General features: G+C 37.7%; 1 protein-coding gene across 2 annotated transcripts; it reads left to right on the top strand.

The window, feature by feature from the left end:
- The first annotated feature begins 1,982 nt into the window (after positions 1 to 1,982).
- On the top strand, positions 1,983 to 14,291 carry LOC113461997 (putative disease resistance protein RGA3). Of its 2 annotated transcripts, none has more exons than XM_039131604.1 (5): positions 1,983 to 2,406; positions 4,834 to 5,003; positions 5,415 to 5,618; positions 10,655 to 13,980; positions 14,098 to 14,291. In XM_039131604.1, the coding sequence occupies exon 4, from the start codon at positions 10,741 to 10,743 to the stop codon at positions 13,963 to 13,965; it is 3,225 nt and encodes a 1,074-aa protein (XP_038987532.1). In that variant the 5' UTR covers positions 1,983 to 2,406; positions 4,834 to 5,003; positions 5,415 to 5,618; positions 10,655 to 10,740; the 3' UTR covers positions 13,966 to 13,980; positions 14,098 to 14,291. The 2 variants fall into 2 exon arrangements, with proteins under 2 accessions (XP_038987532.1, XP_038987534.1); XM_039131606.1 differs by having other exon boundaries at positions 10,651 to 13,980.
- The last annotated feature ends 202 nt before the right edge of the window (positions 14,292 to 14,493 follow it).

Here is a 14,493-nt window from a genome sequence, read left to right as displayed (position 1 = left end):
TGGGCAATTTTGTTTCAAGATATCATCACAAGTTGATATATCAAAGAACCAACTGAATTAAATAGTTAGGTCTTCAAGCCACTTGGAAGGCCATATCAAGACGGGAGTTGAAAGTGCATAGCCCCACAAGATGCAATTTGATGACCCTAAAGTAAAGAAATACAATGTTTTGACCATTACCAATGTCCCAATATGCAATGTGATAGGAAATAAAGCGAACAAAGGGTTGTTGGTTTCTATATCCATCATAGGAAGAGATGGGAGAGAATTGCCACGTGCTTACATGAAATGAATAACTTTAAGATATTTTTCCCAATATCTCTCTAATATAAGACCATCTGAGTGCGTATGTTTCTTTGGCGACCAAATGCCTTCTTAAGGATGGACCTCGTCTATGTTACTAATTTTTCTCCCTATTCATGGTCCAAAAAAGCTATTACTCCAACCTCCAAACTCAGTACTCGACCCAAACCCAATGATGAATGGGTTGGGTATGGAATCAAAGTCATACTCCTTGATCTTTCATGTTGAATTTAGATTTGAGATTTTTATACCCAACTGACATGAACTTGACCCGAACACCCAAACCTGCATATATCTGTTGTTTCCTCTCCTTCTTCTGGCATAGCAAAACGGATAAGAAATAGGTCGACAACCAAACTAGATATGTGCATGGACATGCCACCGGTATCTGATTCAAAAGGATAAATGACGGTGTATCCTGCTACATTAACCTTTGAGGTCATTTATTAGTGGGTATCATTGTCTCATGGAAGGAAGTGGTGACTAAAGATATAAGGGCTATAAACTAAGAACTATGAACTAAGATGTTAGTGATAAAGATAACTAAAACATAAAATAAGAAATATATTTATAAATGCCTCCTATTAATTGTTGGGATAGGTGTCAATACTTAGCATTGACACTGGTCTCGCTTACGTTGTGCATTGTGAGGCACTATTACTATGCATGGTAGTTACCTCCCTTACATTACACATACATTTTTGGCAATGCTACCACTCCTACATTCTAGGTAGTGGTAATTGCTTACTAATCACCTTATGCGGGTTCTATTACACTAAAAGTCCCATTGTAGGTTGATATATCTCTTCCTTCTTAATCGACACCCCATGCCCGGTTTGCACCCTGATGCATCAGTCTGTACTTTTGATATTTTGACATGCACCTTTGGTGTTTCAGCATCCCTGATACTCGGTCCAAGATTGGCATCCTTTTAGTAGTACTTGGGAGGTTGGCCATTTGTTTAGGCCTAGTGGCTGAGTATGACCTATTGATTAAATACAACTTCAGTTAGCTGCTCGAGCATTACTTGGCCTGCAAGTAGAGTACAACTTCAGCCTACAAGCTAGATACTTCTGACTATTAATCGAGTTATTATTCTACACCTTTGTACTTGATCGAAAGATGACATTCTCTTAGAACCTCTTATTTGACCTATAAAAGAAATCTCTTTTGAAGATCTACCATTATTCAATCTACATTAAATGACTTCCTGAGACCTATTTTTGGTCGAAATACTAATCGGAGTCATCGATACAAATGTAGCATAAATACTGATTTATTACATATATAAAATATTAGGTTCATTTAAGTTTTCTATTATTCAAATTATATTCTAAATTAACTATTCACATCTTCTTATGCAAAATTCATTTAGAGCTTGCACGACATGGATAAATGCTGCAAATTGATGGGATGCGGTGGAAAGGCCCAGGGCAATTTTGACCTACCATCAAAAATTTGTACAGGATCTGCAAACATAGAAAAACAATATAGAATCTGTAAGTGAGAAAAATAATTATAATTTTTTTACAAAATTCTCTTTTAATATTTAGCAGCCTATATGTATTACCAGAAAAATAGATAAATCTGCAAGCACCCAGCATTAGTCCGTTAATAAAACCTCTTTCTTCTTGTATATCATGATCCGGACATAAATATCCTCCCCTTGACGCTCGAGCGAATGTTATTTCTGACCCTTCCAGTCCTTCCTCAGGTACGCTCTCGCTTCTTTTCTGGTCCATAAAAGCAAACACCTTTCCGTTCCCATCCCCTCCCCCGCGTCCAACCATGGCGCTCTCCCTCTCCGATCTCTCCTTCGGCCCCTCCAAGCCATCGCTCGGGGGATTCGGCCCCGATCTCTCCCGCTGCCGCCACCTCCGCCCCTCCTCCCTCGACCACCGCCTCCCCGCCGACCCTTCCCTCTCGCTCCGCCACTTCAAGAAGAGGAAGAGCCCGAGGAGAAACGGGGACTGCTCGGCTGGCGGCGTTTGTTGGTTCGCGAACGTTATCACGGCGTCGGCGGACTACTACTCGACTCTCGGAGTTCCCCGGTCCGCTAACAACAAGGAGATCAAGGCCGCCTACCGAATATTAGCTCGCCAGGTACTCATTGTCGGTGTTCTCGAACCTTTCTTGGCTTTGATTTCTTTTTCTTCCGCCTCCAATCAAGAAATTATATTGAAACTTGGTCGGCGTTAGTTCGTAATATTTCAGAGTTTTTGGTAGCTTTTAATTGGTTGGTCATAGAGAAGGCATGAAATGAAAATTAAATTTTGCTCAGATTGTACTAGATCAGTTGTTTCTGCCTATTAAGATCAAAACGAGAAACACAACAACCTAGAAGGGGCAAAACTATAAAAACAAACAGATAAAGTCCATAGAGAAATCGTGCTCTGGTACAATGTCGTGCATTAGTCATAAAAAAACACAATTTTGACAATGTTTAGATCATTAGGCTTACCTTAGAATGCCTTGTAATCACTTTGCTCCAAAAAGGCACAACATGACAGACAGAAGTCTACCCAACCTTTAGGTGTATTCCTTCAAATTATTAATTGCATCTCTGGCAGATGCCATCTTGGTATTGGAAAAACTTTGATCTTGACATCAAAGATCTCAACCAAAGTAAAACTGCTGGCAAAGGCGCACTGCAGGTCCCTTTTCAGGTAAGTGAATAAAGGTCTTCTTGTTTTGGGAGAAGTATGAAAAAGGATAGAAGGGAAGAAGAAAATTATGAAGCTGCTGTATTAAATCTTTACGGCATCATCATTTTAGAGATCAATCACAAAAAGAGAAACATCCAAGATATAATTTATATTGCTTAGGAGCTGTTGTCATTTTTAATAAATATACCCAATGTTATCTTTGTTGCAATGTACTGCTGGAAAACTTGGATGAATACCCAATGGCTCATATACCAGAGACAATAAAGGGGTACTGACAAGTGCAATATAGACTTAAGTGGTAAAACTTAATCAGCAATAAATGTCCAGTGTAAACTTTCTTTTACTAGTTTAGAATGTTAGATTGAAGTTGTAATTTTATTTCTGGGACATCTTTGCTATTAGCTACAGGGTATGACACAGATACCTCAGCATGAATGGAATATTGCTTAAGGTTGCGAGGCTTGGGTAAGCTCCCACTAGAAATTGTACTTGATGTGCCTTTATACTGTAAAGCCTTTACAAGTACACACCCTCATCCAGTAAACACATTCCTGTAATTCTCTCTCAAGTTAATATTTTTAAATGAGATCAAAAGAAGTATGTTAAGCAAAAGTGGGTTTGTATTCATTAACTCAGTTAAATTAAACAAAACAAACATAATAAAAGGACCTAAATTATGTACAATTCATTGCTGGTGGTATCACAACAATCCATCTAATAGCCCTTCCTCTTATCCATCTAGCCCCTCCTCTTAAATCAATCATGCCTAACAGGCCCTAGGTATAAATTTAACTTCATATGTGAATTGATGAAGAATGTACCAAGTAGAGTTAGTGTGGTGGATGGAGTAGCTTACTATTCTTGGCGTGTGATCATACTATGTCAGTGAGACCACAGAAAATCTTGTTGAAGTGTTGAAAGTGGTTATGCTTTCGGGTTGTTTGAGCAATAATGATGGTGTCATGCACTTGTGAGAATAGGATATATGGATATTATGGTAATTGTAGGAAGATATTTTTTTATTTTTCTTGTTCCAATTAGTATATCAGCATGTAAAATTTTATTAGAATCTGAACTTGCGGATTTAAGATTCTTATCCATATCGAAATTTGCAAGAATAACAAGACACTGAAGCAAAAAATTTAATTCAGCATTTGTATCTGGATGTTTGTATAGTTCTAAAATGTGGCTCTATTACAAAGATAAGTAGACCATTGATGGGGATGACTTGGTCTTGTCTTTTAAGAATTGGGGAAATCTTGTGTAAGTAATAGTAATGGATGTTTTAATGAAAGCCACTATGATAAAGGATAGAAACTAGATAGGAGGCAATCATAGTGGTTCACTAATGCATTCAACAATATTGGCAAATCATGCCTCTTTTTTTTTTTTTTGTTAATGGAACTTGACTTTTAAATTTGTTATGTGCTTAATTACTGTTCGGTCATACTTGGGCTAACTGAGTCCAAACCCGGTGCTGCCTGCTCTATGAAGGAGTCAATATGAAGTTTCTAGAACATGTCTAGCTTTCAAGTCCTACTTATTTAAATTCATCTACTCCTGTCGTTATATGAGATGTCTAACCCAAAATTCCAGATTTAAACTTGATAAATTTAATTGACAAGCACATCTCTCAAAGTAGGAACCAATTAATTGAAATGATATGCTGGTACACAAGTATGACTCAAGATCAGCACATGCAATGCACGAGTGACGTAAGAGGAAGCCATATGATGGACGGACATAATCTATGGATCAGTGAAATGTTCACAATTAGACTTGTGTTGAACTTTTTTATTTACATGAATTAATGCACACACGCTCCAACTTATGGTTGATATACTTCTCTTTGTTTGCTTTACAGAACATAGAAAGATAAGACAGACGGGTCCATGAACAAAGATGGTGGAATTATAACAGCGAGAAACGCCTCACGCCAAAGTCCAGCCATGTTGATAGGACAGTCACAATCAACCATGCTGCCTCTGCTATGATTCTTCCCCTAACAGCATTTTAGTAAGACAAAGAAACAAGGTAGCGCTTGCTTTATACGAAATACACATATTTATAAATTCCCAAACTGAAGGAGAGGTGATCGAGATGAATTCTAGTGCAATAACACAACCAAAGCATTTGCTTTATTAACATTAGATATAAGCTAAGTGTAGCTCTTCATATGTATGAAAACAACACAAGAAATTATACGATGAAAACGAAATGGTTTAAATATAGATGAAATAATCACATGTTGATTCATATTTTAAAGGGATTTAAAACAATTATTATATAATTAAAGATAATTCTAGAAAAATATGGTGCCTCATTAACTCTAACTTGTCCTTTAAACAATATTTCAGCTGAAAAAATTACCAGTTTGAATGATAAAGCAGTCACGGCACCACTTGTAGAATGGGTGAATGAAATTAAATCTTCATCATAACGCAGGTTGTGTATGTGAATCGTTCCATCAGAACAGCCAACTGCAACTACATCCCATGCAGGCGATGCAACACAGCAACAAACAGATGAATTCCAGCCTGTGAATTCATAAAGTTTTTTCTTGGTGCTGATGTTCCACAATTGCAATGGACCTTCTTGGCTACCAATGGGCCTGACAGTTTAAGCTTAAAGAAGGGTCCTTCCTCAAAGGTGATGACTCTAACCTTCAAAATTCAATTTCTCAAAATTAGATTTAAAATTTGCATGTTAAAAAAATATGCATGTCCATTTCCAAAAGTTCTTCATAAAGGTACAGCTTCTCTAGATATAAGAGATTTTTTGCAGTTTTTGCGAGAATTTTTAGAGGGGAAGAAGAGAATAGGGGGAATAGTGGATTAAAGGGTCTGAACTCTAAATGAGCTCAAATTTAATAGAATTGTCATCTATTAAGCTATCATCAAAGGCACATGCACACAGCATTACACTATGAAATTATGAGATTTTTTTCCGGTTTGGGGCGGTGATGGGTTAAAATTGGCCCAAGACCAGTAAATAAATAGTAAGCTAAGTGTCCCGAACAATAAAATATAATATAAAATAATATATGATGGTTTTTGTTATGTATTTTTCAAGTTCTTTTTATTATTTATTGACCATGACTATCATAACTAGAGCCAAAGTCACTGATTCTACAACTTATGAGACCCAGCTAAAAAGTTAAAGCACAACCTAGTTTCCAAACCTTGGTGGAGCTTTTAACTTTGGAGAAAAAAGTGCTTTCTAATATTATAAATGTACTTTCTTCTATATTATGAATGAAAATCTATCTTTTTATCCTATTGCTAGAAGTTGAAAGTCATAGGAATAACAAAAAATATATTTCATCAGCACTGTTTATATGGATAAGGAGAAATTTCATAGAAGTAGTACAGATATGTTGACAGAGAAGATGAACATTCAATAAGCATAAAAGGATTACATTTAAGATTTCCACATGAAGAACCAACAGAAGAGAAAAGAACATTAATTATGCAAATATAAAAATAATTAAAAAAAATTACCGGCAAGCACTAATGTCAACTTAGCACACTGCAAAAAAAAAAAGAAGAAAAGAAAAGAAAGGAAAAGGAAACAATTATTCAGCTTCTACATAATGAAAAACTAAAACTCACCATGCCAATTTAATTTGCGCTTATAAAAGACCTAAGCATATTTTATGTAGGTTAAACAAGAAAAGGAGCATCTACTTGTCCTATTCCCTAAAATCATGCTAACAATTCATATGCCTATCTAATGATGGAATTGTAAGGCTTGAATATATCTTTTGATTGAACAATGTGAACCAAGACTGTAGGTTTTGATGCTCTAATTCATGACTGGTGCTAGACCTATCTTCAAAGGGCTAATGGTTGGTTCAGAAATTGAGAGGCTATAGATAAAAATGTGAAGTATGGAATAGAAAGTTTGCCAGTATTATTTGAGTCGATGAAACGTCTGCTCAACTCCATTACCTTGTTGGATAATAAGGAGGAGAAAATGTGAGGACCCAAACTGATCCAATCGAGGTCAGCCTCAAAAAGGATGAGTAAGCAGAGGGAAAAGACTCCAATTGCAACTTGAACTTCCCCACCTTCTCATGAATCCACCGTTGGATTATCCACTGGTTGCTTCAAGATTTATGCAAGCAATGAATGATGGAGTATGGAGCTCTTCGGGATCCGTGCCATGGGTGATCCAATAGTGGATACACACGAAGGAAGGTGAATCCTTCTTTCGCACAAAAGATACAATCTCGATCCCTCTCATTTTCTTTTTCTTTCCATATAGACTGCCTTCATGCTCTCTATCTCTCTCCCACCCCTTTGCACTCTCTTTCAATCCTCTCTTTCTTTATTCCTTTGAATATCAAAGCACCAGGACCCCCATCTCGGCTCTCTTATTCTTTTGGGTAAGCTCCACTGCACCTCTTTTTCTCTCTCTTCCTCTCTTTCTTTTTCCTCACACTATTTCAACCATATGCCTCTTCTTTCTTCCTCCTCCTCCTAACTCTCTTCAATGCTCTTTCTTTAGTAATTTCTCTAACTCAAACTTTCTTTGCTTCTTTATCATGGTTTTCCTCATTATTTTATTTATACGATGGGAATTGCATAGAAGAAGAACAATTTATTAGACAAGGAGAAGTCGAGCTTAAGGCCTCATCTTCTTGCACACCCTCATCTTTATGCCTACTTCTTGATTAACCCAAAAGCTTTTGCTTGCTTCTCGCTATCACCCTGCAATACTTCCTCCCTCTCCTCCTCTTGTAGATCATATAGCATATACTTCCTCCCTCTCCTCCTCTTGTAGATCATATAGCATTGAAGTTGTATCAGAAATGAATTCAGCCCCGTTTATCTTCGCCTCTAAATTGCCCCATGCCTCTATTGTGCTACCTTGTTGTTTGATGTATCTTTCCATTCCTTTTCGATTTCATCCCCTTGATGTCGCCACCAGTTGAGCATCTATGATGGCTCTTGTACCAATCAATCCTCTTCTTGCCTCAATAGATATATTAACAGTCTTGAATATCCTTTCCTTGCTCAAATCGAACTTCTGTCCCTAGTTTAGTGGGTTGCCACTCTGATCTGAACGGATTTGGGATGTCAAGCACCATCACTTGGCTAGTCTTATCCCTTCTCCCTCTATCACATTTCATTTCCTCTATAATCTAGTGATTTAATTTATGTAGGGGTGCAATCATCTGAACAAGGAGCGATCTAGCATGGGTTCCACAACCAAATCTTTTAATTATGGTAAAAGGCCATTTAGTTTAGGTGTTAATTTAGGAAAAACCTGGAGATTACGATCAATTTTGTGGATTTTGATGAGGAAAATTAGTTTCTCCATTTATGTTAAATATTAATATCAAATTGATTTGAATATGTTAGGGGCATACATGGACTAGTAGGCACCTTGCTTGGGTTTTATCACCGGTAGTGGTGAGAATCTCCTTTACATGCTTACTTTGTATATTATTTCTGATATATGTATATGTGATTCCAACGTGCACATGTATGTTATAGAAATAAATAAATTTGAAATTACACATAAAAATTAGCAATATTTTGAATTATATAATATGAACAATTTAATGTATTTAATTAATAAAATGAGACTTGCATAACTAAATGATTGGGTGGGGTGCTTTAGACTAGTCATGCTATTATTGGTTTTCCTACTATAGATTGAAAATGTGGCATTATTGATTGCTCTATCATGGGCGTGAAACGTGACACTATCGATTACCCTATCATGGACGATAAGTTAGTCCAACGATGTATATAATTTAATATAATTAATATGAATTCTTAAAATAAACGGGTAGGTAAAAGCTTTAGATTAGCCATATTTTTATGAATTGCTAGTCACGAGCTAAAGCATGAGTGGATAGCCTTACCATGGGCCGGAACGTGGTGCTATTGATTGCCTCGTCACGGATAGAAAATGTTGCCATGGTTAGTCTAAAGCTAAAAATAAAATATTGGATATGCATGTGAACCTGTTTGGTGAATATGGATTCTAGGCTAATTGCATTATTATCGGTTGCCCTATGACAATCCAGAAATGTAGCATTATCGATTGTGTTGTTATGGCGAAAAATATAACATTACTAATTGCCCCATCATGGGCGAAAAACATGACGGAGGTTATCCCAAAGTCGAAAGATAACCATTATTCTACCTGGATCGTGCTGACACGATAAATAAGTTATTTGAAATCATTGTTAAATAAAACGGTTAATTTGATATTACATGAAATATCATAGAACAGTAATTTTGATATATGATGCATATGGGTATTTTCCTGCTTATTTGAATTGTGTTGGATTGTTGGTATGTGATTTCATGATAATTATAAATACTTTGGTATTGATTATTTGTTACTGTATATCTTTAATTATTTGTGGAGGTGTATATCTAGAGATTCTTACTGTGGTGTTAGCTTATGCTATCTCTTGTTTTTCTTTTCAAAGCCATATGATACTTAGTGCTGAGATTTGGGGTTTGCTAGAGAGTGGTGGAAGAAACAATAAATATATTTGATACTTTCGGACCAAAAAAAAGTATTTTGACTGTTCTTATTATTCAATAATATCATAATTATTTATTTTGGAAATGATGAGTTTGAATAATTTTATTCATCTGGTAGGTCTTGTATATCTAATAGAGTTATGTTTGATGGAACGTACGGCCTTGTCACGTATCAAGTCTAATAACGGGTTTGGGACGTGATAGCTAACAACTCATTGGATAAATTTTCCATATTAGTAGCTGTTAACCAAATGCAAGCTAATATCTCTATTATTTGATGCACTATAGATATTGAATCAATATGTCAATCCTCGGGAAAGGTTACATACATCAAATTTTGTAGTAATCTGATTTGAATATGAGCAAAGATGCAACATTATTGTTTCTTATCTCCTCTAACCTTCCACCAAAATAATAAACTTAATAATCCAACAAAATTAGAAACTATTGCTATAAGTTATATTAGCTTCATGGTTGGTGGCCAGTTTACATCGTTGCCTGCTTCTCTCCACTAGCTTAATTTATTTAAGTTGAGATTTGAACCGTTCTCCAATCATGAATATCCAGTCATTATCTTATGGAGTGACTCATTCGAATGGAACAAACTTACTTTATGATCAATTAACACGGTTCCGTTTAGTCCCTAGCACGATGAGCTAAGGAGAATATGTTCCAGCAAAAGATCTAGCAACAGTCAGTTTAGGGCTGTTCTTCTGCTTGTGAGGTTTTCCCTTAGATTATGTTAGGATGTGCAGCAGAGAGACCTCTCAGTAAAAATATATTGGTCCTGTAATTAATTTAGTTTTTGTTTATTTATTTACAAAGATATTATTTTCTATTATAACAGAAATATCGACCAATATTTGCCTAATTGAATTATGAGTTAAATTACTGGTTATGAAAAAATGGATGTCATGATAGCTGTTATAATACAAAATAGTCGATGATAACAGCAGATTAACAAAATGGCGGTGCTATAGCGCGACATTAACTAATTAAATAAAACCAATACAACCGGCTAGGAAAATTTGGTGCTATAGAGTTGTCCTCTTCTTTTTTTAAAATGTAATGGTGGAAGAAGTATTTATTAATCAACAAGTTGTCCTTCAAGTCCTTTTCCTTTTCTCTTTTCTGTGGCGATTCCGTTGACCTTGCTCATGTTACTTTGAAAGACAGGGTCTTTGAATCTTCATTGGAAGGATCCACGGTGCCTCACAGTTTCCAATTCTCTCAAGAGTATCGAGAGCTTCCCTTCTCAAAAGATGGCAATGATCTTAGATGCTTTCGTGAAAAGATACATGAACAAACTTGCAGATTTTGTAGAAGGTGAGGCATCAATCATTCTCAACGTGAAGGATGAGCTCCAGAAGCTTCAGAGAAGACTGGAAAGGATCGGAGGTTTTCTTGAACATGCAGAGCGGAAGAGGCATATAGACCCAAACATCAGTAATTGGGTGAGGGAGTTGAAAGATATCATGTATGATGCGGATGATATCATCGACCTTTGTATCATCGAAGGCAGCAAATTATTGGAAAGCCGCCAGTCCATTTCTGCGGTACGCCATCCCTTCCCTTTATTTTCTTGCTTCGGTTGTATGAAGTTCTGCTATGAAATTGGTGACAAAATTAGAGATCTTAATAAGAGGCTGGAAGAGATTACAGATTATAGATCAATATTTCCTAATCTAGGAAACCCTAACCAATATGTCCAAGAGAGCGGAGTGAATCCTCGTCAGACTTTTCCAATTGAGTCCAATTCTGATATCGTAGGGACACAAATTGAAGAGGCTACCCAGAGTCTTGTAGAGTCGGTGGTCAAAGAAGAAAAACAAAAAATCTGGATTTTGGGGATTGTTGGGATGGGTGGAATCGGCAAAACTACTCTCGCTTCTAATATATACAATGATGAAAGAATAAAAGAAAACTTTCCTATACGAGTATGGGTGTGTGTTTCCAAGATTTTTTCAGAGACAAGGTTGCTGCAAGAGATAATTAGGAGCGCAGGTGGAAACTATGGGCAGGCTGAGACGAAGGCTGAACTCATACCCTTTCTTTCCTCTGTTCTTTCAAGAAGGTTCATTGTTGTATTAGATGATATATGGAGAGCAAATGTATGGGAGGATCTACTCAGATATCCTTTTGAAAGTGCAACGGCTGGTGGTAGGATTGTGATCACCACTCGAGACATAAATGTGGCTAAGAATATGAGAGCACGGGTCCACTATGTTGACAAAATGGGTAGTGATGAAGGCTGGATATTGTTCTGCAAGAAAGTCTTTAGAGATGACGAGAAGGAAGAGATCATTAATTTAAAAAAAATTGGCATGAAAATTGTTGACAAATGTGATGGTCTTCCTCTTGCAATCAAGACCATTGCAGGAGTTTTAAGGTCGAAGGAGAGAACCAGCATAGCATGGAATAACGTTCTCAGAAGTGATGCATGGTCTATGAGCCGACTTCAGACAGAACTTCCAGGAGCCTTATTTTTAAGCTATGAAGATTTATCATCTGATCTTAAACAATGTTTCCTTTTTTGCTCGTTATATCCTGAGGACCGTCGGATGAGTCGTAATGATCTTGTTCGATACTGGTTGGCCGAAGGTTTTGTAAAATCACAAGGAGATGTATTGTTAGAAGATTTAGCAGAAGATTACTATAAAGAGTTGATTTGCAGGAATCTTTTACATCCAGTTCCTACAAACACAGATCAGAGTTGGTGCACAATGCACGATCTGCTACGTTCTCTTGCTCAGTTTTTGATAGGAGATGAGAGTGCTGTTGTTGGTGATGGAAAAACGTGCACCACGAACCCCTTGACCAAGCTTCGTCGCTTGTCAATTTCAAATATCGGAGAGAGGCTAGAAATCCCTGATGCAGTGAAGAAGCAGAATTGCTTGAGGACTCTAATTGTCTGGAGTAGTCCCAAAACAAAGATAATTGAGCATGAATTTGGAAGACTCAGGCAGCTACGAGTTTTGAACTTGAACGATATTGAACTGGAGAGCCTTCCTGACTCTATTGGAAACCTGTTACATTTAAGGCACTTGGATCTTGATCGAACGAATGTCAAAAAGTTACCAGAGTCTATCGGACGCCTTCAAAATCTGCAGACATTGAGTCTCTCAGGCTGTCAATTCTTGCACATGCTTCCCAAGGCCATCACAAATTTGTGCAAACTAAGATGCCTTCGCCTCGGTGGAACTCCGTTGAGCCATCTCCCAAGAGGAATAGGCAAACTGACACATCTCAACAATCTTCGAGGATTTGTGGTCGGTGATGATGGTGGCGAGCAAAACCAGGGGTGCGATTTGGAGGAGCTACAATCTCTATCCCAGCTGAGAGCGCTGCGGATAGATAGGTTAGAAAGGTCACGAGCAGGAGCTTCAGTGCTTGCAAACACCTGCTTCCTTAGAAGATTGTATTTGCACTGGCAGCCACCCGAAGCTGAGAACAATCAGCCACGATGTGGAGAGGACGCAATCCAAAATGTGAACAAGATATGCAACGACCTTTCTCCTCTATCCAGCCTAGAAGTGCTTAAGTTCTACAACTTCTTTGGTAGTGGGTTTCCCGGCTGGTTAATGTCATCCTTATTGGGTGCCTCCTTTCCTCACCTGGCATTCTTGCACCTTGTTGCTTGTAAATCATCTCCCCAACTTCCTCCGCTGGGCCTATTGCCCCAACTAAAATTCCTTCGGATTTCAGGAGCAGACGCAATCGTAACAGTCGGACCCGAGCTTCTTGGTCACTGTGCCTCAGCAATAACTGCATTTCCTAGGCTTGAATACCTGCAAATCTGGCACATGCCCAATTGGAAAGAATGGTCGTTTGGCGTGGTGGAAGAGGTTGGCGATGAAATAAGAGGAGCCTCTAAGCTGTTGCCGCATCTCAAGTCCCTACAGCTAAAGGACTGTCCCGAGTTAATAGCTCTTCCGAAAGGTCTGGGCCATGCCACCAACTTGCAGAAATTGAGAATTGTGGGCGCCCACAACCTGAGAGAAATCAAGAACCTTCCCTTCTTAACTGAGGAACTCTACATTGGGAGAAACCTGAGGTTGGAAAGAGTATCCAACTTTCCCTTGCTGAAATCTTTGCAAATAGTGAATTGTTCGAGGTTACAGCACGTGGAGAATTTTGATATGCTGCAATTCCTGGGCCTGGAACATCCTTCTACAGTACAGGGGACCTCAGAGATAGCCTCGCTGGAGTGCCTCACAGACGTTTCCAATAATTTTGATGAACAAATAGAGCACCTCCCACTGTGGTTATTGGACCTACTCGGGCAGCATCAAAATGCTCCAATTGCAATGCAGAACCTCAGAAAATTTATACTGAGATGCAGCTCACCATTATTTGAGAGCTTTCGTAAGGATGCACCAAATCGGCCCATCATTCAGTGGATCCCTGAGGTCTGGATCGAAGACATAGATGGTCCCTTTCGGATACGGTGTACCAACCAACGTGCAACCACAAGAGTTTGCACGTGAGCTCTCTTGAGCAAGGTGATTTCTACTTCCATTACGTTTACATTTCCCTCATTAATTTGTTTATCACCATTAGACCAGCTGCCATATATAGATGTCGTTAATCTCATATATATTAATTTTCTCTATTCCCAGTTACAATTTCGTGCGGATTTAGCAGTTGGGATGGACTTGCTCAGTGTTTTTACCTTTTTTTCGTCATGTAAACTTTGTATTGGACTTGGATATCTACTCTGTAATTTCTGTTTCCTTGTGTTTTGATGGTATTATATCATTATCCTGAATGTAACCTTAAGAATTCGTATGCAATAAATCATGATTTCATTCACCCTCTCCATCTTTTCTATTTATTTTTCCTTCTATATCATTTTTTTTTTGTTTTAAAAGGATCCTTCTCGATCGATCTTGGAGATAAACTTCTATTGTTTAATCTCGATACTTCTTTTATGATACTTTTGCGTTCAAGATTGGCCAGATCTATAAAAACCTATGACTGTTCCAGCAAGCGAGAAGCTTCAAACAGTCGAGTCA

The sequence above is a fragment of the Phoenix dactylifera genome, chromosome 1 (genome assembly GCF_009389715.1).
Source record: "Phoenix dactylifera cultivar Barhee BC4 chromosome 1, palm_55x_up_171113_PBpolish2nd_filt_p, whole genome shotgun sequence".
Taxonomy (NCBI): Eukaryota; Viridiplantae; Streptophyta; class Magnoliopsida; order Arecales; family Arecaceae; genus Phoenix; species Phoenix dactylifera.
This window is presented reverse-complemented; position numbering and strand designations above follow the sequence as displayed.

Excerpts from the sequence above, each read along its gene's own strand:
- LOC113461997 (XM_039131604.1), top strand. The coding sequence starts at position 10,741 with ATGGCAATGATCTTAGATGCTTTCGTGAAAAGATACATGAACAAACTT.